The sequence below is a fragment of the Tubulanus polymorphus genome, chromosome 5 (assembly GCF_964204645.1).
Source record: "Tubulanus polymorphus chromosome 5, tnTubPoly1.2, whole genome shotgun sequence".
Lineage (NCBI taxonomy): Eukaryota > Metazoa > Nemertea > Palaeonemertea > Tubulaniformes > Tubulanidae > Tubulanus > Tubulanus polymorphus.
In genome coordinates, this window is record NC_134029.1 from 4,453,684 (window position 1) to 4,476,273 (window position 22,590).

The 22,590-nt window shown below is 38.1% G+C and overlaps 2 protein-coding genes across 3 annotated transcripts; both read right to left on the reverse strand.

Moving 5' to 3' along the window:
- Window positions 1–1,042: 1,042 nt before the first annotated feature.
- LOC141906420 (apoptotic protease-activating factor 1-like) lies at window positions 1,043–14,552 on the reverse strand. Its single transcript, XM_074795708.1, has 17 exons — window positions 14,503–14,552; window positions 13,633–13,778; window positions 11,283–12,078; window positions 10,428–10,666; window positions 9,893–10,063; window positions 9,301–9,540; window positions 8,571–8,752; window positions 8,150–8,273; window positions 6,817–7,446; window positions 6,257–6,385; window positions 5,795–5,920; window positions 5,410–5,529; window positions 5,200–5,325; window positions 4,867–4,998; window positions 4,270–4,392; window positions 3,970–4,098; window positions 1,043–3,506 (listed from the first exon to the last, which is right to left on the reverse strand). The coding sequence occupies exons 2-17, from the start codon at window positions 13,768–13,770 to the stop codon at window positions 3,114–3,116; spliced, it is 3,798 nt and encodes a 1,265-aa protein (XP_074651809.1). The 5' UTR covers window positions 13,771–13,778; window positions 14,503–14,552; the 3' UTR covers window positions 1,043–3,113.
- Window positions 14,553–14,685: 133 nt separating this feature from the next.
- On the reverse strand, window positions 14,686–22,578 carry LOC141906421 (uncharacterized). 2 transcript variants are annotated; one of them, XM_074795709.1, is made up of 7 exons: window positions 22,070–22,578; window positions 16,950–18,195; window positions 16,616–16,867; window positions 16,399–16,440; window positions 15,998–16,249; window positions 15,703–15,753; window positions 14,686–15,526 (listed from the first exon to the last, which is right to left on the reverse strand). In XM_074795709.1, the coding sequence occupies exons 1-7, from the start codon at window positions 22,082–22,084 to the stop codon at window positions 15,261–15,263; spliced, it is 2,124 nt and encodes a 707-aa protein (XP_074651810.1). In that variant the 5' UTR covers window positions 22,085–22,578; the 3' UTR covers window positions 14,686–15,260. The 2 variants fall into 2 exon arrangements, with proteins under 2 accessions (XP_074651810.1, XP_074651812.1); XM_074795711.1 differs by lacking the exon at window positions 22,070–22,578 and adding an exon at window positions 19,830–19,938 and having other exon boundaries at window positions 14,687–15,526.
- Between the last annotated feature and the right edge of the window lie 12 nt (window positions 22,579–22,590).

Consider the following 22,590-nt stretch of genomic DNA (forward strand, 5'->3'; position numbering starts at 1 on the left):
TGGGATTGCATGTAACGTGTAGTAAGTAACCCAACTGACGGCAGCAGAATAAAACGAAACGCTTGCGCATCAACGATTAACATGACTTACATATATACTTGTTTTAGATAGCTATAAACCGTTTCAAAGTTGTATCTACTGTTATTATACTTGGAAAAACTGACGTAGGCTAGTTAACAAGCTTCTCGGTAGATGTCGCTGTGTGTTGTTTTACATTTCCAACATTTACATACTTGTCGTGACGTCATTCCCATCGTGCACACTGGTTGGCTATTCGTGTACCGTTACTCACTGTAAAAAATCTTTAGAACTACAAAAGTTTCTCGTATATGAAAGAAGTTGGCGGTTTATTAGCCCTCTATCGAATATTGTATATTTATGATACATGTGTAAACAACTGTAACTGCTTCTGCTATCTTCTATTTATTGTAATAAACGACGCCAATTTTTGTACAAATACGAATGTGTTTATTTCTAGTGGTTTGGTGATTTTCCTGGAATCATGATGGGCTACTCTAGGCCGATTCATCTTCTCAAGTATGTTTTCAAGGGATTTCAAAGCTACCCAAGACTCAAACGATTCAAGACCAATCCAGGCTTGCTGCCAAAACCAGAGGACCGGCCCCCCATGACGACCATAAACCAGTGACAAGTGGTGACATTGAAATTCATTAAAACTCGTCTATTGATGAAACGTCAACAAAATTAAACTCACACGTCAACAGTAAAAACGTCTGGCAAAGTTCGTAGACAAAATATCGTCGGTAATTGATGAAAATATCTATCTTAGAGAAATCCCACCAATAATAAATTGAACCCTACAAAGATCATAATTCAATGCTTCTCCCCTAAATTCAATGCTTTTTAAGACCTTGAAAATGATTTTTTCCGATTCAAAGTTATACGAAGATTTCAAGGATCGCGATGAACACTACACGAAGTACAGCACCACTAATGACTACTCCATGGCTGTGCCAGCGAAAGAGCAACATTCAGAAGAAAAGAACAACAAACATATAATATATGAAATAAGAAGCTCACATTTATTGGAAATTCAACAGAGAAGACAGAGGTTTATCGATAAGAAATTATATCTTCATAGTTGAAATCAGCAATTAAATAATAAGCAAAATGAAATTTGTCTTTGAAATACGCAATAATTCAATCTTGGCTAAATACTAAAAGTTCTAATAATAAACGCAGTGGTTAAATAATCTGACAGTCTAATTTGTTCAAAGCTAATATCGAATCTAAGATTCAAAACACTTCGCAAGAATACATCTTTTTAACAAAATAAAATAAATTCATTCCTTTTCCTAATTTCTCATAGAATTATCACATTGATTAAGCAAAATCTCACACTAATTATTAAACTAGTTCTCAAGTTCTCGTACTACATATATACGATTACTGTGTATAAAACTTGTATGAATTACATTCAATCAGGTAAATATCAGTTCATTTAATGAAATGTGAAGAAATTAAATACACGTTCATGTATTAGGTAAGTAAATAACATATTTAACGGAGGGGGAAGTTGCATGAAATAGAACGACCTCAAAAAAGAGTTAGTACATTTTGATTTTTTGTAATATATAATGCTACTATATCCTACGCTACATATCTTGGATTTAATCCGGATATCAGTGCTATTCGGAATGTAGCAGATCTCAATAGAAAGTATCACAATTTTACTAAATATCTCTTATTCGAAAAATACATTTTACTTAAGATCAGAAAATTACCGTTTTGTTCTATGAAAAGGCACGAGATTTTTAGGATGATGGGAACGAAAACATAGAATGCTTGTCTTCTGAAAATGTTAGCACTTACGATACAGAATAACGGGTAATTAAAAACAGGTGCATATATGATTCCTTTATCAGGAAGTGACACAAATTAAATCTTACAGGTGGAATTTCAAACATTTGGCCATTATACATAAAGTTGAGTAACAGAGTTGAAAATTAGATCTACGAATTGCTCGTAGATTAGATCAGTTTAGAAATAAGTACAATAAAGAAATATATTAAAACAGTGTAAAAAATTACTCACTGAGTAATCAATATGCAGAACATGTTTAATTCAATAAGTACGGACTTCAATAAAATGTCACGGTTCACTCGTCATCAACCTTTACAATCATCTCTAAACATAAATACCAATAATCTATAAGCATTTTTCAATCCATTTCATAAAAGCACATTTCATTTAACAGCTACAACTAAATATTAGACCAGTAGCTCCGCAGGAATTTCTAAGATTTGCGTTTTAATTAAAGAAGCAGGGTTTGTAGCAATAAGGCTGAGGCAAAAGTAAGCACTTATAACAAGCAATTTGAAAGTCAAAAGTGAGCATTCTTTCCTGAACCCAGAGACCAGTTTCAAAGGATAGATCCTGGATTCGGGAAGAGTAGGTACTTTTTGGACGATCCAGCATCGTAGCAAAACAGAATTAGTTCATCCCAAAGAACTATCTTAAAAGTGAAAACAACAACACTCTCTAGTTTCAGATGAATTTTTTTCTGAGCCTTTCTGGCAGTAACAAAGTGTTGTGTGGAAAGAAAATTCAGTCAGCAATTTGCTTGAAGTAAGGGCCTACGAGGTATACTATTTTTCTCAGTAAGTAAGCGGTTTTAAAAACCTACCGGAATGTCATCAGACTTGCTACAAACCCTCAGAGGTGGGTTTTTATCGAGTAAAGCTTAGAACAATACTTTAAAGACTTACAAATCAGTGATAGATAAACTGATGTTTTCTCAGTGTAGAACATGATGAGACGATGCGACAATTGACGTAATCGCTAAGTTTATCATTCTGACGGTTTACATATTAATCTAAATCTCATCTTCAGAGAAATAGTAAACCGAAGATCAGATTTTAAGATGAATCTCAAACGGTCAGGATAATTAACTTAAGATGATTCAGTCAAACTCGCTTAACTTGGATTCAGTTGAATACAGATTTCGGATCTACAGTCCACCGATGCAATGTACGTTAAACATGAGGTTTTCTTCGAATTTCTCATAAACCCGTTGGTCCCGCCCGAATGATCGTAAATAAACGCGATCATCAAACGCGGGATCGTTTTATGATAATGAATGCATCATGCGCCTATTCGATAGACTTTAATATGTACATTGTACCGGGGCTATCGATCGTCACGAATCGTTTAAAGTCCGCACTCGATTTCACTTGTTTACAAAAACTACCGTGAATATAAAACGTCTGCAGCAGTTTATGCGAATTCACGTCCCACCATCGCAGGTTGTCCGACACGGAGACCACCGTCTGGTCGTCCGGTGATATCTTCACGTCGGTCACCCATCCGTTGTGCAATCGCGGGAACTTGTTACACGCGGCGCCGTCTTCCGACCAGATTCGCACGAGACCCTCGTCGTCGCCGGACACGATGAAACGACCGGCCGAACTGAACGCGCAGCTGCGCACACAGTCGTGGTGCGACGTCAGGGTGTTTAATAACGAGCCGTCCGCTACCGACCAAACCTGAAATACAAATTACAAAACAAACATCATTATTGAGCTGCTCGCTTAACGTTTTGACTATCAGATCTCTTTAACCCGACAGGACTGGAGCCTTTTTCAGATATTCATGACATCGGTCAGATTGATGAACACTGAAATTTTCACATTTTTTAACACCATCACATTTGCCTTTTTTCACATTTTCTTCACAAAAAAATAACAGATCGAAAATGAATTTTCTTAATTTTTAACACAGCTTGCGCATCAATTGTGATTTCCATGGTTTTTAGCATTAAAAAGGGATCAAAATAATTATAGACACATTTTAAAAACTTTTTACACATTCTAAAATCTTTTTCACTACCGGTAATTTTGAAGCAGACATCAAATTTTTCACGTTTTTCAAATCAATCTAACCCCTGGATTTCTGGGAGTTGGGTCAATTGTAACGACTGCGCGCGCAACAAACTACAACTTCAATTACCTTTAGCGTTCTGTCAACGGAAGCCGACACCATTTTCGTTCCATCGGGAGAGACATCGGATGCCAAAACCCAGTCGTTTGAATGACCGGCTGTTTGAGCGAGCTCGTTCCCAGTTGCTACGTCCCAGACCTACAGAAACAGAGACAACCAAATGAGAAATATCGTCGGGTTAGGCAGATGTTGGTCAGGTTAGCTAGATTTTCTAGTATTCTAAAAATTCAAGCTTAACGCTTTAGATGATATACAGCGTACCGAGAAGAGTACTGTTTCTGCTGTAAATGAAGTAGAGTATTGTTTTACCTTCATTGTAGAATCAAATGAGGACGACACGAGTTTCGTATTATTATCGAAGAAATGACAATGTCTCACATCAGCTTTGTGTCCGCTACATGTTACCATACATTCGCCATTCACATTCCATAACTGTGTTTGAACAAACATTGAACTATCAGACATTAATTCAGCATCGAGATCGCGTCAAGACTATGAGCAGTTTAAAGGATCACAATCCGAAGTAATACATCTTCACAGTATTCATTTGATCAATCGATTTCTAGTACTTTGTATGTTAACTTGATTTTATTGAAATATGAATTCATGTTTATCGATTTATTTGACCGAAGTTTTACATGACTCCTCAACCACTACTTCTCGTCATGTCTGGTATTTACTTGAATCAAGTCTCCATCTTAATTCAAGCAAATACTAGAATACAGGCAGAAGTGTTCCCCTCGAAATTTTAAAGCTACAATATATACTATTTTTCTTATGATTGTAGATTTTATTTGATCAATTAGTTCAGCATCTTCACCATTAGGCAACGTCAGGTAAATCATAGGTTAAGGTATTATTTCACAGTTCAAACTCAAGAACATACTACGACTATGACAGCCATACCTTAATGGTTGAATCGTCCGAACACGAAGCTAAAATCTGATCATCCGTCGAAAAACACAAATATCTAACGGTATTGCTGTGTCCACTGCAGACGTCTACTTTACCCAACTTCTTATCAACCATATGAGCTACCTTTAGATAAAAGGGTTCATTAAAACACATTGTATAGCGTATAAACGTGTTTCATAAAGTGCCTTTTGTTAAGAACTTATGGGCCAGTGTTCGGTAAAGAGACTCTAGAGACATTTGGAACTAATCTGGATGGTAATTGACAAATAAATTTGAGAGAACTTTAACAGAAATACACAAAACGATAGCAATACAATTGATTACCTTCACAATTCCACTTTCCTGACCGTAAGCGATGCGACTACAGTCACTTGTTATCGCGACTGATCTTATACGCGATGATTCTGCAGCTGTATTGAACAACATTTTTCCTTCTTCTCCCTCCAAAACCTAAAATATTGTGTTAAAATGTGATTCCATCTCAATCAAATTTTGGGCAACGGCAGCAGCAGTGATGATTGTCTCAACTCTTACCTGTATTCTGTTTTCTGTATCGACTGCTGCGATTATGATTTGATCCTGAGAAAAATTAACGTCGAAATCCTTTTTGAATGAAACGCATTTTTGTCCATTCGTCACCTCAGCATTCCATATCTGAAAGTGAAGTCGACTCGCAATCACTTAACAGCGGACTAACGAAAGATTCCCTTTTTGATGAATCTACAACTCCCACATTGAAATTTATCAGAGATGCCCAAAAAGAAAGAAATCATCAAATATTTTTTTTTGGGAGGGAATTCGACTATTTCAAGCCACTGGGCAATTTCTGGCAAAAGACGGTTCATTTGCATCTCTGATTCACTCTCCTTCTTATAGTACTCGCTGATGTAAGCTGCATCTTAAATGTTACGGTACTTACAGTAACAGTTTCATCGGAGCCTCCGGATACCAATTGTTTACAGTCAGGACTAAACGCGACGCATTCGACCCAACCACTGTTTCCTTTCAGTTCGATCATCGGTTTCTTCGTTACGAGATTAAACAACTGAAATCAAACCCGACAACAGAAACAGCTAAATTCATTTTCAACTCATCCCTGGTGAATTTCAATACGAGATCATTTGGTGAGTTATCAATCTGTATGGCTTGGAACCGACCTCAGATAATCACTATTGAAATTTTTAGTGTGAAGTCTGATCACCTTTTTGAAAGTGTGCCGATAAAATGCATCATTATCCGTATCTGTAGTTCATTTTGGATAAAAAAATGTCTAAGGTAAAGTTTGGACGATAAAAATTTGGAAGAATCAGGCGATGAAATGTCTAAGGTGGTTGATCCAGGCATTAGATTGCTAAGTTACCAGGTAGTCAGTTCAACTGACCTGTACGGCGAAGTTTGAAAGACCGGCTGCAAGAAGAATACCATCTTCAGCAATAGCCATCGACAATATCACAGTTTCTGCTTTAACGGTCATTACCGAGCTACAAATACCAGCAGATGGATCACAGATCTAAAAAACAAATACAATACTTATAGTTTATATGTAGGGTTTTTAACGAATTGTACAAAGCTTAATATTCATGAAGCACATGCATATATCCGTGTGAGGGACACTTCTTTCCGTATATAACGCTTAAAATTACGTACATGAAAGTTAACTAGTGTTTCTTTTTGTACATATTCTATGAAGGGCTGTATCATCGTTTGAAGTAAAAAAAAAATTTTATCTAAATTTCAATTTAACTAGTTGTGTCAATTTCAAGAAATAAATTATAATTTGGTTATAAACTTTGGATGAATATCACACTTATACATAATTGTAGCCTTCATACTTTTGTTTTAAAAAATCTGAGATAATTCAAGGGAACTTAATCATCATTGTTCATTATTTATTATAATAATCATTGTTATTTTGAACAAATTTCAAATAAGTAAACTTACATGTATTTCGTTGTCGCAACAGTAAGCTAGTTTGTGCGTGTTAGGAATGAACTTACAATCGGTTAACTGACTTCTATAAGGAGCCGATAAATAGACTTCTTCGCCGGAGTCCGTCTGCCATAGTTTAACCATACGATCGTAGCCACACGTCGCGAAGTAACGACCGCTCGACGAAAAATCGACGGCGCATATCAACGCGTCGTGCGCCGCCTCCAGACGCAACAATTCAGCGCCTGTTTCCATGGACAGCATGACGACGTCGCCGTTCTGACAACCGACCAGAACGCGTTTATCGTCGTGCGATATCGCGCACGTCTTCACCTCGGAATCAAGCGCGATCTCTTTCACGAGTAATCGCGACACGAGGTCCGAGCTCGAGTCGCTCGTCGAAAACGTCGGGTGCCATTTCGTATATTTCAACCGAGGCGTCGGAGTTTCGCCGTAGCCGTTCGGTTGAATCGGAGGACTAGGAGTCGCCAATAACGTCTCGGGAACTCGGAATATTTTCACGGTTTTGTCGTCGGAGCAACTGATTATATGCGAGCTGTCATGGGAAAATCGACAACAGTTGATCGTTTCGTCGTGAGCTTCTAAAGACAGCAGTTCCTTCCCGGTGGCCCGGTCGAAAACCTGCGATTAAAAATAAAACAGTCAAAAACCAAAGAGATTGTATCAGATGTTAAATATCACACTGTTGTGGCAGACGCCAAAACCATAATCATAAGAACGGTATCAGGACAATTGCCCCCCCCCCCCCAAATTAAATCTTTTTAATCTTAAAGTACATGTAACACAGATATTTACTTCAAACTAATTAGACAAAGTTAACTAATTAATTCTAGCTAATTACTCTAGGACTGCTTTAAAGTTTTTGATTGGCTAAAGTAACACTAAAACTAATTCCAATAAATTAGCCAACGTTAACTAATGCACTAATAAGTGGACTTATTAAGTTTTCTTAAATTTGGTAAGTGAATTATAATTACACAAGGACTGATTTAAAGTTTTTGATCTGCACACAACATCAGTAATTCTATATCTTATACATCTATATTCAAAAATATACAAATGAATTTCCAAGTAAAGTATATAGGCGGTGTTAATCCAAATCAAAAAGGATTTTATTCGGGGGGCAATTGTCCGGGGGGCAATTGTTCTAGAATCCATAAGAACAGCATGCAGGGTTCTTACAGATTCAAAAATTCCCTGATATTTCCCCGATTCTCGACCAAAAATCGAATGTGCTGCTCATCGTATGAATGCTAATTTTAGCTTCTACTGTCAAAAAGCTACGTATGATCAATATTACTTTTCCACCAATGGAAATACGAACCTTGATGTCTTCTTCGCTCGATGATAATACGGCGTGGCTGTTGTACGAGAATTGCACACTTTTAACGGGACTGTTGTGTAACTTAGTGACTAGAAAAACTGGACTTTGTGCGAAATCGCGATTGCTACAAACAAACAATTTGAGAAATTGTTAAGTTAAATCGAGTGGAGATTTGTTCATTTTCAAAAAGTTAACTAAGGAGGAAACCAGTGCTTGGTTCAGATCTACAGAGTTCCCTGATTCTCAATTCAATGAAATTACAGTCCCAATGCTACTGAGTTCCCTGTTCTCACCTCAGTGTGTCGCCAGTGGGACCCAACACTACTGAGTAGGGCATAGTTTACTCTAATTAATAAAGAATTTTACATTAATATTTTGGCACTACCAATAACGAGGTATTGAGAGTATAAGGGATACTTACCACCAATCAAGATATAAATGCTCTGTGCATTTGTTCTGTTTCGCTAGATTTAACGCTTGTTTATAAACGGCTGAACCCGACGGGGAGGATAATGCTAGCTGTATGATATCAGGTACTTCAGTCGCATAACGGTACGCGTTACTACTGACGAAATGAGCGAATTCTTCTCTAACAATATCATACTGAAATATACAACATGGATCACTAGTAGCGAATTCAATTCGAATCAAATATCAAGAGCTGCCTATGAATTTCGAAATCAGGGATGACTATAGAAATATAAGAATCCCACTACTTCATCAAAGGGGATGTATAAGACACATTGTTTCAGAAAGCCTATCATTGTCAATAATAGGGGCCTATTCAACTATAGAGGGGTCTCAAATATCACCCTTAACTGCCTCGTTAGACATGTGAAACCCTTCACAAACCCTTCATCAGCAACATTCAGACATCCACAGGGAAAGAGCCCCTGGCTTTGTACTTCCTACTTATACCCCTGTGGTCTTGGACTTATTCCTGGCTAGGCAGGCAGGGCTTCTACCAAACAACAATGACAGAAAGTCCAGAGAACCACATAGTTCTACATATTTGTTTCCTCTATAAATGTGAGGACAGGCAGTAAAATTCCTTTTCCTAATAAAATCGAGTTAACCTACTAAGTACTACCCCCATCTTCACATTTACTGAACCATGGAAGCTAAGGTTTAAAGAGAGATTGAAGCGTTACCCTAATGTCTAATAAAGCTCCGTATTTGATATAATCGTTAATCAAATCAGCAGCGCCGGTCACTTGTATTTTAGCGTCGATGTATTTCAGATCCAACAAGATCGACGGTAATTCACTCAGCAAATCGGCTTTCATCATGTGATAGCAGATAAACCAATGCATGTATCCATCGTTCGGCAATAGATGATATTCACCGCCACATTTCTGTTTGTATTTCATCACCAGTTTTCGATGTAACGCCTACAAAATACAGACGAACAGAATTATAATCTACCTAGAGATAGTTCACAGCGTTACATAGTAAACACCGCACAGGGCCAAGTTCCACAGATTTTTGGGCCAAAATGACCCCTCCGAACATTTTCAGATTTATTGCCTTATCATAGTGTTCTGACTTAATTGTGGCCGTCACCAAAGTTGAGGATTAACAACATAGGCATAACTTTGACACCAAGTCCATGAAACCGGGCCCAGGGGATAATTGGGTTCGGGGGTCTGGGTCAAAGTTGATTGAAAAATGAACTTATTTAGACCATGAACTAAACCTCTGCCAGGCGCCATTTGGTGTACGCCCGAATTAGTAAATACTGACCTGTAAATCAGTGCAAGCAGTCTTCAGATAGTCTAACTGTAGCCCGTGCACGGAGTAGATATACGTATCATTTTGTTTATCCCATTCTTTCGTAACTAGAGATTTTTTCACTAAACTGTCCATTCTATCCTCGACAAATTCCTTCTCTTCACTCCATAAAATACAAAACACCTGCAAATAAAGGAGATATTTAGATATCACCCGAAATGTCGTTTTAACTCAATGAAGTACCATTTTAACACGATTGATAAAACACTATATCCGCGTTGAAGCGATGTAGAGAGAATCCCACAATGATAATGAAAAAGTTCGAAAGTGTTACTTTGAGCTAGTAGTTTATTCAACGTTTTGACTATATCCTAATAGTCATCTTCAGGAATAATGATTTGATGATCAGGAATAATTGTTCCTGAAGATGAATATTAGGATATAGTCGAAACGTTGAATAAACTACCAGCTCAAAGTAACATTTTCGTTATCATCGTGGGATTCTCTCTACCATTTTTACAGTTAAAATTTGTTTCATTATGATTACCATGGTCGGTACTCGATGATCGCTGTCAAACATCGCGAAGTCCTGATAGAACTCGCGTACGTCGTCGTACAGATTGTTTACACTGATTCCGATCGCTTCGTTGATCGTCGCGTATTTATACGATGATTCGCTCAGTATTCGTTGCGTTTTACGTCTGCGCAGAAGAGTTAGATAATACTGCCATCTATTGTCATGTTCTTCGAGCATCGAGCCGATAATCGATATCGCCAGCGGCATGCCTGTGGTAATTGAGAAAAATACTAGTTCAGATGTCCGAACAACCGGGGTAATTAAGACTTCAAAATGCATTTTTTTCTCTACTTTTGCTGGTAGATTCACAAATACTGTAAAAGTACCATTTTTCAGTGGTGGATTTTGCCGAAAAAACTTCAGGGGCCAGTTGCACAGTCATGACTTAAGTCCAAAAGTGGTCTTAAATCTTAAGCCTGGTCTGAAGTTGTTAGATTGGCTATACAGAACAAAGTTGGGCTTAGACTGGTCTTAAGTCTAAGCCATGACTATGCAACTGGCCCCAGGGGCCAAGTCCAAAAGTGGCCATAAATCATAAGACTGGTGTTAAGTTGTTAAATTGGCTATAGAAACAAGAATTAATACATGACTGCGCAACTGACCCTTGCTCGAGTAAAAATGAAATTTAACTTTCTGTATTCTTGACGAAAAAATTCCCCATTTTTCAATTTACATTTGGGCTAAAGGTGAAAATGTTTAATAGAAAAAAAATCAGGAGAAATGCTGGGGCTGGACTGAATAAATTATGAAAGGTGAATTAATGGGTCGATCAAACTGAATTAATAGAGGACATTTTCCTTTAAAATGAAAAGAAGAAAAACTCACCCTGACAGACATTGTAGATTTCTTCAGCTTCAGGTGGTAATTGACTAACAGGAATCTGCGTCCATTCGGATAAAATCTGCAGCGCTTGATCTTTATCCAAACCGCGATCGATGTGTATCTTATGCACGTGGCCACCGACGCGTTTACACACGTCTTCATCCCGGGTCGTGACCATCACGCGTGCTTGAATATCGAACGCCTTCGCGACCTGCTGCGACCACACGTCGTCGAGAACCAACAACGAATACGGATACTGCTGATGAATCGCGAGACGCAGACGATCTTTCGCCTCTTCGATGTTACGCGGCGGCGTAGCGCCGTGACCGCGATCGAGCATCGCGCACAAATTCTGCATTTTCATCAACAACTTCGCGTTGTCGATTTTACCGATCGACACCCAGAACACGCCGCCGGGAAACTGCGACAAGATGGTCGCGTCGCGTACCGAGTCGGCGGCTAGAACCGACTTACCGGAGCCGCCCATTCCGTGCACGACGACCCACCCGCCGGAGTCGTCGACTATTTCCGATAAACCGGCGTGTATACGTCGGATGTAATCGGGACGTGACGCGAACACGTTCGGACGAGGCGGCACCCCACCGGCGATCAGAATCGACTGGACTTGACCGACGCTGAAATGCCGTTTGCGCGTCGGGTTGGATTTTCGTCGCATCAACCCATCGGCGAGGTGTTCGTATTCGGCTTCAGTTAAAGCATCTACGAACGCATCGAATGCATCGGGACCTTTACTCGGCAGTGTGTCTAACAATTTATCAACTCGTTGTGGCGAGGTTTTCTGGAAAAAAAAGAAGAGAAAATACAAGCGTGAATTCGAGCGCCGATTTCTAATCGATTAAGGAATAACAGTTGAATGAGGACTCCACGTTCGACTGTGGCAATCGAGAATTCTGGTTTGTGGCAAGTGAGGATCCAACAGGTGGCGCTAGTTTATATTCACAAATCTCAAATTTCATGAATGATAAATAAAATTTCCCTGTAGGGCCATGAACCTTAAAGATCAATCTAAGTTAATTAATCGGATAACTGAACTAATTTTGATTGAGTGGTGGCAACAATATGGATGCCAATCTAGAAAGTTTTTGGCAGGGTCCTCATTTGGATCATTGAAAATGAAAATAAAATCTACCACTCTATAGTCAATACCATACAGTCTTAATCAGAGCCCACTTAAAGAGTTTAAATTGAGTTCATTTTCAAAGTGGCTTCGCTACAGTTAGAAAGTAATAAGATGAAAACAAACAGAGAACTACATGACAGGTACTCCACAGGGGTGTTTTAGGCTGAGTTGATATCGAAGTGGTAAAAACTAAATACCTCAAAAAAACTAAGAACTTCTACTACTCTATTTATGGCCTTTGGTTGTAGTACATTTTTCAATCTCTTTCAATACAAATAATTCTAATCCCAATGAGGTATTTCTAACCACCAAAAGATTGACAAATTCCTTAACACTATAGGTATGTAGGCCTAATAATGAATTAGCTATACAATGTACTGAACCCGGATATCATACAGAGGTAAATAGTGCACGATGTAGACAGCACAACTGTTGCTACAGCTTTACAAGAATTCCTGAAATAACCTGCCCCTTATCAAAGAAAACTAACATTAGCCTTATACAATAGAATATAATCACATTTGCACTGAATAGGCCTATATAGCATTGTTATCATAAGCCTACATTGGGTTACGTCATAATTCCCAGATTGCACTAAAAGTGAAATCACTTCCGAGTTGAATGAACACTTAACCAGCAAACTCAGATATTATCACTCTCAATTCATTTCTATAGGCCTACTCTAAATCTGAAGTGAATGGAGTCTAGCTTAGGCCGTTACTTCAGTAGGCCTAGGTCGATATCTTAATAGTAACAATGGGGAATCGAAACCCCGCAGCAACTCAACAGAGGGCGTGACAATATGTCAGTCTGCCCGAATTGCGTGAAAAGTACTTAAGATTTAAATACCTTTAGAAACTTTGATGTACTAAAAAATCAAACTTTAAAGCTGGCTAAATTTATTAAAATAGGTCTAGATATAGGATAGATCCCTCCAATAGAAGGTCTATGTATAGGCCTATTGTAAATAGTATGTTGTAAATAATGTTTGTTATGTTTTGAAATGCTCTTATTTTTTTTCCTAACTAAAATTTTCAAAGCACCCAAATCAAATCCATTTCCTTTTGATTATTCTGTAAGATTCACTAACTATGCCTAATCTATACTCGCTCATAGGCCTATAGCATTCCGCAACATGGATTCGTTTTTAATTGAAATATAGAACGTATTGAAGAGCGGTAAACACAAAGTGATTCCCTCAACGTGACTTACTTCATAGTTAATGACTTCCACATCTTCATCGGTGAGAATTCCTTCACCAATCAAATACGAAACGACGTATTCTACTTTCAAATCATGGCGGATTTCATTTCGGCATCCGATTAGAGCAGCTCGCGATAATTCATCCATCTTTCATTCTGCAAAGTTCAAGATAGGCTTTAACTTAACTTAAATATTTAATCTAATGACATTCAAATGCCGTACGGTAACGTAAAAGCCACAAAGTGGCTCGTCACGATAGCGCTGGGCGTCCAAAATCAAAGGTTTGACCTAGTATCCTAAGTACCGCCTATAAAAAAAGAATAAGTGGTACCCAGGGATATTGGGTTGAATCTTTGATTTTGGATCCCAAGCTGCAGCTATCGATGAAGTCCGCAGGCTCTATCACTATCAATCAGACTTAGTCACTAATAGCCTAGTACCTAGCCATCGTTCAACAACAACAGTTGTAGTAGGGAACCAGTAACAACGATTGGTATTCAGACTAAGTCACTAAGACGCCAAGACGGGCCCAATTAATTAGCATACAATGGAATGGTTGCAATTGCACTGAAAAATTCAAGATTAAATTGGCTTTTGATGTATTGTGACGCAACGCTTGGTCGTTTTAAGGGCAGTTTGGAATTTTATGGGCATAATGCCTTGGGTGATTAAGGTTCTGACCTGTCACACGGTCAGTGTCAATGTCAGTCAGAGTCAGTGCCCATATGAAAGAAAAGTGCATTTATTGCCTTTTTTGGTGTGAGATACGCCGTTCAAAAACAAATACATATCACTATCAGCACGTAATCATCATTTAAGGCTTGGGATTAATGGATGCCATTCGACGAAAACAATAGAATTAATTAGTATTCTTCTTACCTCTTATTTTTACTTTATTTTAACTTCCTTGAACCTCCATTCATCTGTGTATGCTTGAGGAGGCTGTTTCGGAAAGCCCAAAATCACATGACGTCATCTGCGCAATCTCCGGGTTCATAAAAGCTATGCAGGTTCGAAACCAATAAATTTACCTGAACAGTAGGCGGCCATTTGAATGTATCCATTTTTCGACATAAAATATATATTAATAGCCAAAACAAAATAACACAATCTAAAGACAGTGCATCCTTCCTTGCCTGGAATTCGAACCTACCAGCTCGAATCCCTGCGTTTTGAATTCCTCAATATATTCCAAAAGATGGCGCAATGGTCTCACTAATTTGGCGACGAAAAATCGAACGTGTCTTAATAAAAAGCGATTTATTTCATTCATATCATTTCATCGATGATTTCATCGCTCTTTGTTCCGATGCCATCTACGCGCGTAAATTCGTTTTGGATCTTTTTGATTTGTACCGGGATTTAAACTTATATTCTGCTCTCCTCGCCAGATTGTGGCTATCTAACTATGCAAGATTATGCAAAAAACACTTCATAATACATGTGCGTACATTTACATTGACTTTTTTGATAAATCATTTTGATATACAGAAATTTAGTATAAACATTTCCTCGCATCAATAGTAAGACCGTTCATAAACATCTATTTGGGTATTCTGTAATTTATTCTTAACAAAGCATCTTACAAAATGTCATGTAACTTATACATAGTATAGAATAAAATCCTAATTTCCGAATTATATCTGTTGAAAACCGTATTTCTCTTTTATATCACACGCTATCCTTTTTTCACGAATAGATTCTAATTCAGAAACAAGTTTGCCATATTTATTATTAACAATATCTATGATTTCTTTGCTATGCAGGACAATCAGCAATTTGAATAAGTTTCTCTTGCATTCTCGGATTTCATCATCATCGGTAAGTGGATTTTCACGGAACTTTTCTACAAGACGCACGAGTGCGTCCTTCCCTAGACGACCGCTTATATCTGACCAGAAACCTACACGAAATTTACGCGATGTATACATGGTGCGTAATACCTATGTCAAAATTGATACACTTGTTTCAAAATGACTTTCCGGTAGTTATTGACTTGAATTGACATTAGTTTTAAAATCAACGGGATAGCAGAGTTATCAGATACAGTAAAGAAACACGAAGGTTACGGGTACTTACTTGCCCTGCCATTTGGATCATTTTCCTGATTATTCATATCACACCGATAATCTGTCATATAAATGATGAAACAACTTCATAAAGAGGAACAAATATGCTTCACGGGATTGTGTATTTGATCTTACGCCCATACACGTGATTGGCTATAGTAAGTATCTATGATAATTATCAGTATTTTTAGCATTCAGTAATAATGTTTTTCAGAAATCTTTATCTTCCTTCTCGTGTTGTACATGTACTAACATAATTACTTTTAACGTTTTCCTGACGCATGTACATTTGTAGGCTTACTTACGTTCTTCGATCTCAGTTGCGAGTTTAGGACATCCGAAATTACGACAGACATTAACAAGATACGAATGGTCATTTTCGTCCACTTTGCCAATCTTAAAGAGTAATCCAACCGTGTCAAAGAACGATTTTGAATCTTCTATTCGTCGATTCGGTGTGTTGCCGTAAGCTTCATGTAAGAATGCGATGTAACACTTTAGGCTGTTGAATTTGTCTTTTGATAGGTGTTGACTTTCAAATTTGGTCCAGTCACCAACTACAGAAAAACATGATTTATATACGTAAACTGAATATTAGACAGTTTGGCAGATATTTTAGCAACTATATGTTGATGAAAAACTGCTCAGTTGCCATGGATATTGTTCACAAAAAGTAAACTATAGCGGGGCTGCGTATAAGATTTACCAGGGTCTTTGTAGTCTATTTGATCCTTTCTAATTTCAAACTCTGAAAAGTATGAAAAATGAGAATAACCAAACTATTACAAATGCATGTCATTTCAGACAGTGAATGATCATCTATAACAAATAAATACACATAATATTCTAGCTATCATTGCGATTATCGTATGCTGTACACCGGATTCTTGGAGCTCTTGGAACAATTTTCTTAGTGTACTTACTTTTCAAGATGGCAAGGTAACAGGGAATATGTTCTATATGCCTGAATGCTTTTGCTAGAGCGACGTAATCATTTTTCTTTTTGTTTATGATGTTTCTGTTATCCAAAAGTTCAATTAATTCACTCAATGAATTGCTCGTGTCGCTTAAATCCATAACAGTGAGAGCTTTTCTCGACTTGAAGTAATCTCTAACCTCATTATGGTCCTCTTTGCTCATTTTATTTTCGATATCAGTCCAGAATGTGGAGGTATCTGAAATTAAGGAAACGTAAACGCTTCGTACGCATTCAAAGGCGTAGTGAAAAGAAATGAAAGGAAAAATTCCATCAATTACCTTCTTTGCTTAAATCAGTCACAGACATGTTATTATCACCACTTCCTGCAGCGGGCAAATTTTCTGGCTCAGCAGACGAAATTGGTCTTCTAATCCCAGCAAATTCTGACGACGTTTTATCACTTGTTGGCTGTTGGGGAGTTTCAGTTGGTTTTCTAATCCCAGCAAATTCTGACGACGTTTTATCGCTTGTTGGCTGTTGGGGAGTTTCAGTTTTAGGTTCTGCTTGGCCATCTTCTTTCTCCTCGATATCCGATGGAGCAACGTTTGTGGTTTCAATACATCGATCGTTTGAAATCCTACTTCCATGTTGAGAGGGGATTTCACTTTTAAACTGCATAGGATTATTCACCATTCCTTCGACACATTTTGACTCCCTGGCTTCATTTCCGGTTTCTAGACCTCTTTGTTTGCATTCGCTCGATGATATAACTTCAGTTGATGCCGAATTTTCAACTCTACTTGGTAAAACTATCTCCTTGCCATCCCGAATGTATCTGGTTTTGGCCGTCAGTTTACGATCAATGAGTTCAACCTCAAACGACGTATCGATTTCAATACATTCCTCTTTAGGATCAATTCTTATTTTGTCGTGATTAGCACCTTGTTCTCTGACCAGTTCAACTATATCAATGCTATCTTTTACCGCGTTAATTTTTCCCCCCACCACTGTAACACTGCCTTTTACCATATCACTTTTTTTGCGCATCAATCTAACACTGCCTTTGATTTTTACTTTGGTCACCAGATATTTAGTTGTTTTCGTTTCTAAAATGAATTTCGTTTCAACAGGTTTACCCTCGGCCAAGTCTGGTCGTACAGTCAGAGTTACTGCATCCCCCTTTGTAGAAGCTGTACCTTCAGTTACCGTTTCACTTTTCTGCATTTCCCTCGCATGTTTATAACCGAGAGACGCTCCCATAAAAGTGAATCCAAATGGAAACTCATGCCTCTTTTTCTTCATTCTTGAATGTGCGTAATCACAGGTTGTGGTCAAATTTCTCGATTCTTGATAGCTACATTCTCCTGAGCCACCTGTTTCATCGTTAAATAAAACCGATTTCAATACTTCTTCTTTTGGTTCGCTGGACTCATTCTGCCTTTCTTCCTTCTGCTCCATATTAGAGGAGTGTATATCCGAGTAGTCCAAAACAGGTTTCTTTTTGAAATAGTTCAGAAACCATGGTTTCTTTCTTTCCTTTACCCATTTTTCGGCCAAATCTACAATCAAAAGGTGGTATGGTCCCTGCAAAAAATGAAGCATACAACGAACTTAGTACGGTATATACCAACGTTAGAACAACGAAATGGTTACAGGTTAACAAAAAGAGTTCGTAATCGACAAAAATATGAAGTCTAATGTTTGAAATTTGGCCCTATTTTGATGTTGACCGGATATAACATCATAACATGGTGCGACGAAAAGACTCCCGGGACTAATATACCTAAATCTACATCAGAGCGTTCATACAGTTGAACCTCATTAATACGTTTCTGCTTGAGATAAAACCGGTTTATTACAATGATTTTCAGCATGTCCCAGTTTCAGCCACTTTTGCCCACAAGATGCGTATTAACGAGGTTCCAATGTAGTACTTTGCGCCTACAAATCATATTTAATTTGATGCTTGAAGTTATATTTGTACATTACGGTACTTGTCCCATGCACTTTTTCCTGTAAATATTTTAGTAATTCTGGTATTGTGTACAATATGTGTATATTGTTTTCTTTTTCTACTGTGATTCGTTGTTCATTGACGATCATGTAATTTGATTGTGATGAATAAACTAACTTGTTACTTGTAACTTGTAATTCGCATACCAGTACAGGGGCGGATCCAGGATTTTTACAAGGGCGGGGTCCAGAGATAAGATTTAGGGCAATTACTGTTAGGTAGTGTGAGAAAGAAGAAATGATGAAAAATAGTAACAAATAATAATTCAGTATTTCACAGTTTAATCATATTGTTATTCAAAATACATCTCTTATGCAAAAATGAAACCATTTAGAACAGTTACACCTGAAGACTTTCAAATGTGTTTCATGTACTGTGTTTCATGTAGAGGACCCAAATAAATCTCAACAGTAGTTTGATATGAGGAATCTTATTTTTGAACAAATTAATTGACTCTAAAGCAGCAGTAAATATGATTCAGGGATACAGAATTTTAGGTTAATATTTTCAGGTTAGCCTAATTATATAGAGGATTTGATACTTGAGAGTTTTGGACCCCAATTAATCTCAACAGTAGTTTGATGTAATATGATATTCATATTTTTAACAAATTAATTGACTCTTAAGGAGCAGTAAATATGATACAGAGATACAGAATTGCATACTTAGAAGCTGCCTTAATGTTTTCTTTGTGTTACCGCTTCTCTATTCAGTATTTGGACGGAATTTTTATGGGTGTCACTAAACCTAAGACCCCCTAAGCCTAAGAACTAAGACCCGTTAGGTCTTATGTTTAGGGGGTCGTAGGTTTAGTATGATCTGGGTCTTCGACGCCCGCTTTCTTATACATTTTTAACGAGACTAATCTATGTTTATTATGTTTTTACAGTCGCCATTATCGATGTTTGTTAATGAAGGGCGGTTCAATATCCAGACACATATGCATATACATATACATATACATATACATATACATATACATATACATAGGCCTATACATATACATATACATATACATAGGCCTATACATATACATATACATAGGCCTATACATATACATATACATATACATATACACATACACATACACATATACATATACATATGCCTATACATATACATATACATATGCCTATACATATACATATATTACGCCAAAAATAGGTTGGCTTCAATACGATAGGATGATATGACTCAACCTTACCAACAGTCGTCGATGTTATTAATTTCGGCCACAAAATGTTTATCTAATGTAAAGTATGGAAGACCTCAGACGACATACGAGATATGAGATATAACATACGAGATATGAGATGCAACATACGAGATACGACATATGACATACGAGATACGACTTATTTACAGTCCGTCCGCTAGCGCCACCACAGTGTATGTTTTTTCAATATTTACTGCATATAAATCGTTTAACATGGTGACGCGTACAGTCATCGTCAATTATATGAAAACCAACATAGTCAACATTTTACTCAAACCAGAAATAGATTTCTTTTGGATAATGGACACCTGGACCGGACACAACGATATTAGGCCATACTGTGAACACCGTGGACGAGGCGCGCCGGCCGTTCCTCTCCCGCGGGCGACGAAAAGTTTTTCAAATCACAAAACTGAAAAGATATCAAACTGTTCAAGTTCATAATATTATGCTATTTCTTGTCTTCCTTTGGTCTGAAAACGGCCTGGTGTTCAGGAGCCGGGGTTCCGGTTACTCGATGCCTACAGAAAAAATAACTACTGTTCACCGCTCGCCGTAACCGCCGGCTTTTCTGCATCAGAAATCAAAATTCTAAAAAAAACTCCGCAGCCGGAAATCCCGCCCCCCCCCTTGTACCCCTCCTCCGCTGTTTGACACCTCTGCCTGAGTTCTTGAATCCCAAACAACCCGGGAACCCGCACATCACCCTGGTATCCAGATTAAGAACTCCCGTGCTCTCTCTCAAGGTTTGAAATCCCCAGCTAAATTCCATCCCTATCGAGCTACCGGGGTAGACTGGTGAGTCCACTAGACCAGCCGTTGAGAGTCGAGACTGGCCAGTTTTCGCTAAATGTCAGGGCAGTATGCGGCACTGTCTTTCTGAAGCCATAGTTTGGGGTCCTCCCCTGAAAATTTGTTCAATTTAGGTACTTGTGTATTCTGAAGGCTTTTTGGCTATCTTTCTTTTCCGACATCTTTCATGAAAAGGGCCAATGGCTGAATCTGAATAACTTTCATAATCGGAGAATCCAATTTAAGATCATTCTTATCAATTATCATGGCCAGTTTTAAAACTGTTTATTGACAAAAGTACAGGAACCACATAAATAAGTCTTCAGCAAAACACAACAGCTCTTACATTTGTAAAGATAAGAGATCCATGGAAATATCAAGTAACATTTCTTTAGACAGGGAATTAGCGGAACACCGGAACGTTGCTCGTATGGTGTGTTTGCACCCGTCGCAAAAAAACGTCGTGATAAACGAAATCAGCTGGACTAGGGCCAGGAGCTGAGAGTGATACAATGGAACTCCATTCTGATATTTAATGAATAATTCATTCAATAAATTTATGATATCTTTAGTATTCTTAATTCATGTCCATGTTTCAATTCATTTGTTGAAATCATAGTACACTAAACAGATTCCGCGTGTGTCGGACTTTTTTAAGACTCTTTGGTCATCGGCATTCGTAATATACATACATCTCTCATTCTTCATCGAAAACACTCGATCGAACGCGAAGTTTAAACCCTTGACTAGGCGCAATTCTTAATTACCACCAATTTGAAGGGCCATGGCTAACTCTTTTTGAGGGATTTTTGTACACCCAAAAATGGAATTTGAGGCGTTTTTGGTGGATTTAGGGGCTGTAGCCCCGTATTTGGAGCCAACTCGAATCACCGGACCATCGGTGTCTCACACTAAGAGTGGCCCACTGACGTCACAGCGAGAAGCCGGTCCCCGGGAGTGGTTGATCGAATATTTTTAAATATTTTTATTTTCAAATGAAACGTTTTTCGCTTATTGATATTCATAGTTAATGTACGCCACTGCCTGCGCACGTGTCGTAGTATACGCCGAGTAGATGTTGAAAAATATACACTGCGGTGGCGCTAGCGGACGGACACCCGTACTGTAAATAACGCATGTCATATGTCGTATCTCGTATGTTGCATCTCATATCTCGTATGTTATATCTCATATCTCGTATGTCGTCTGAGGTCTTCCATAGTAAAGGCTACTGACGTGAATGGCTAAGACTAGTCTGGTACTATGTTGTATCGATTCAGCGCTCGTATCCATCGTCTGACTAACTACAAACCAGTCTTGGTGGTTCATTATATCCTACGACTAAAGAGCATCGTTTTGTGCTGGTATATTGTACCTCATCACTTACCAAAAATGGCCCTACCGAACCACGGAAACCGCACTGAAAAAATGCTTACCTCTTCGTCCGCCATCTTTGGTGACTAATAATGAACACTATAACCTAATAACAGGGTCAATGTATGATTGCTTCTGGGAAATTTTGTATCCGCTTTCATAACTCAGCATTTGACGGAAATTCGCTTCGTTGATGTACATAGTTACGTAATAACGTAACACGATGAAAATTATAGCGAAAGAAGATTTAGAAGAGTTTACTTGAGCAACATTCCTAAACAACAGCCACCATCGTAGTCAAATAATAGACCGAAATCCCAGTGTTATATGGCTCCCAGCTCCAATCGATCAGTTAATCCAGTTTTATTCCTATTGTTCTGCTTGTCGATGGACAACGTCGTATAAAAACTCATGGTTTTCGGTTAGAGGGTGTCCTCAGCTAACAACAAATGTATATATCAGCAGAGGACAGATCCGCGCCACCAGACCTAGATATTGTTGGAACGTGACACCATTCTCAAACACACTTTACTACAAATAATCATCACAACCAGTATTTGACCTATATTATATAAGGTTTCAT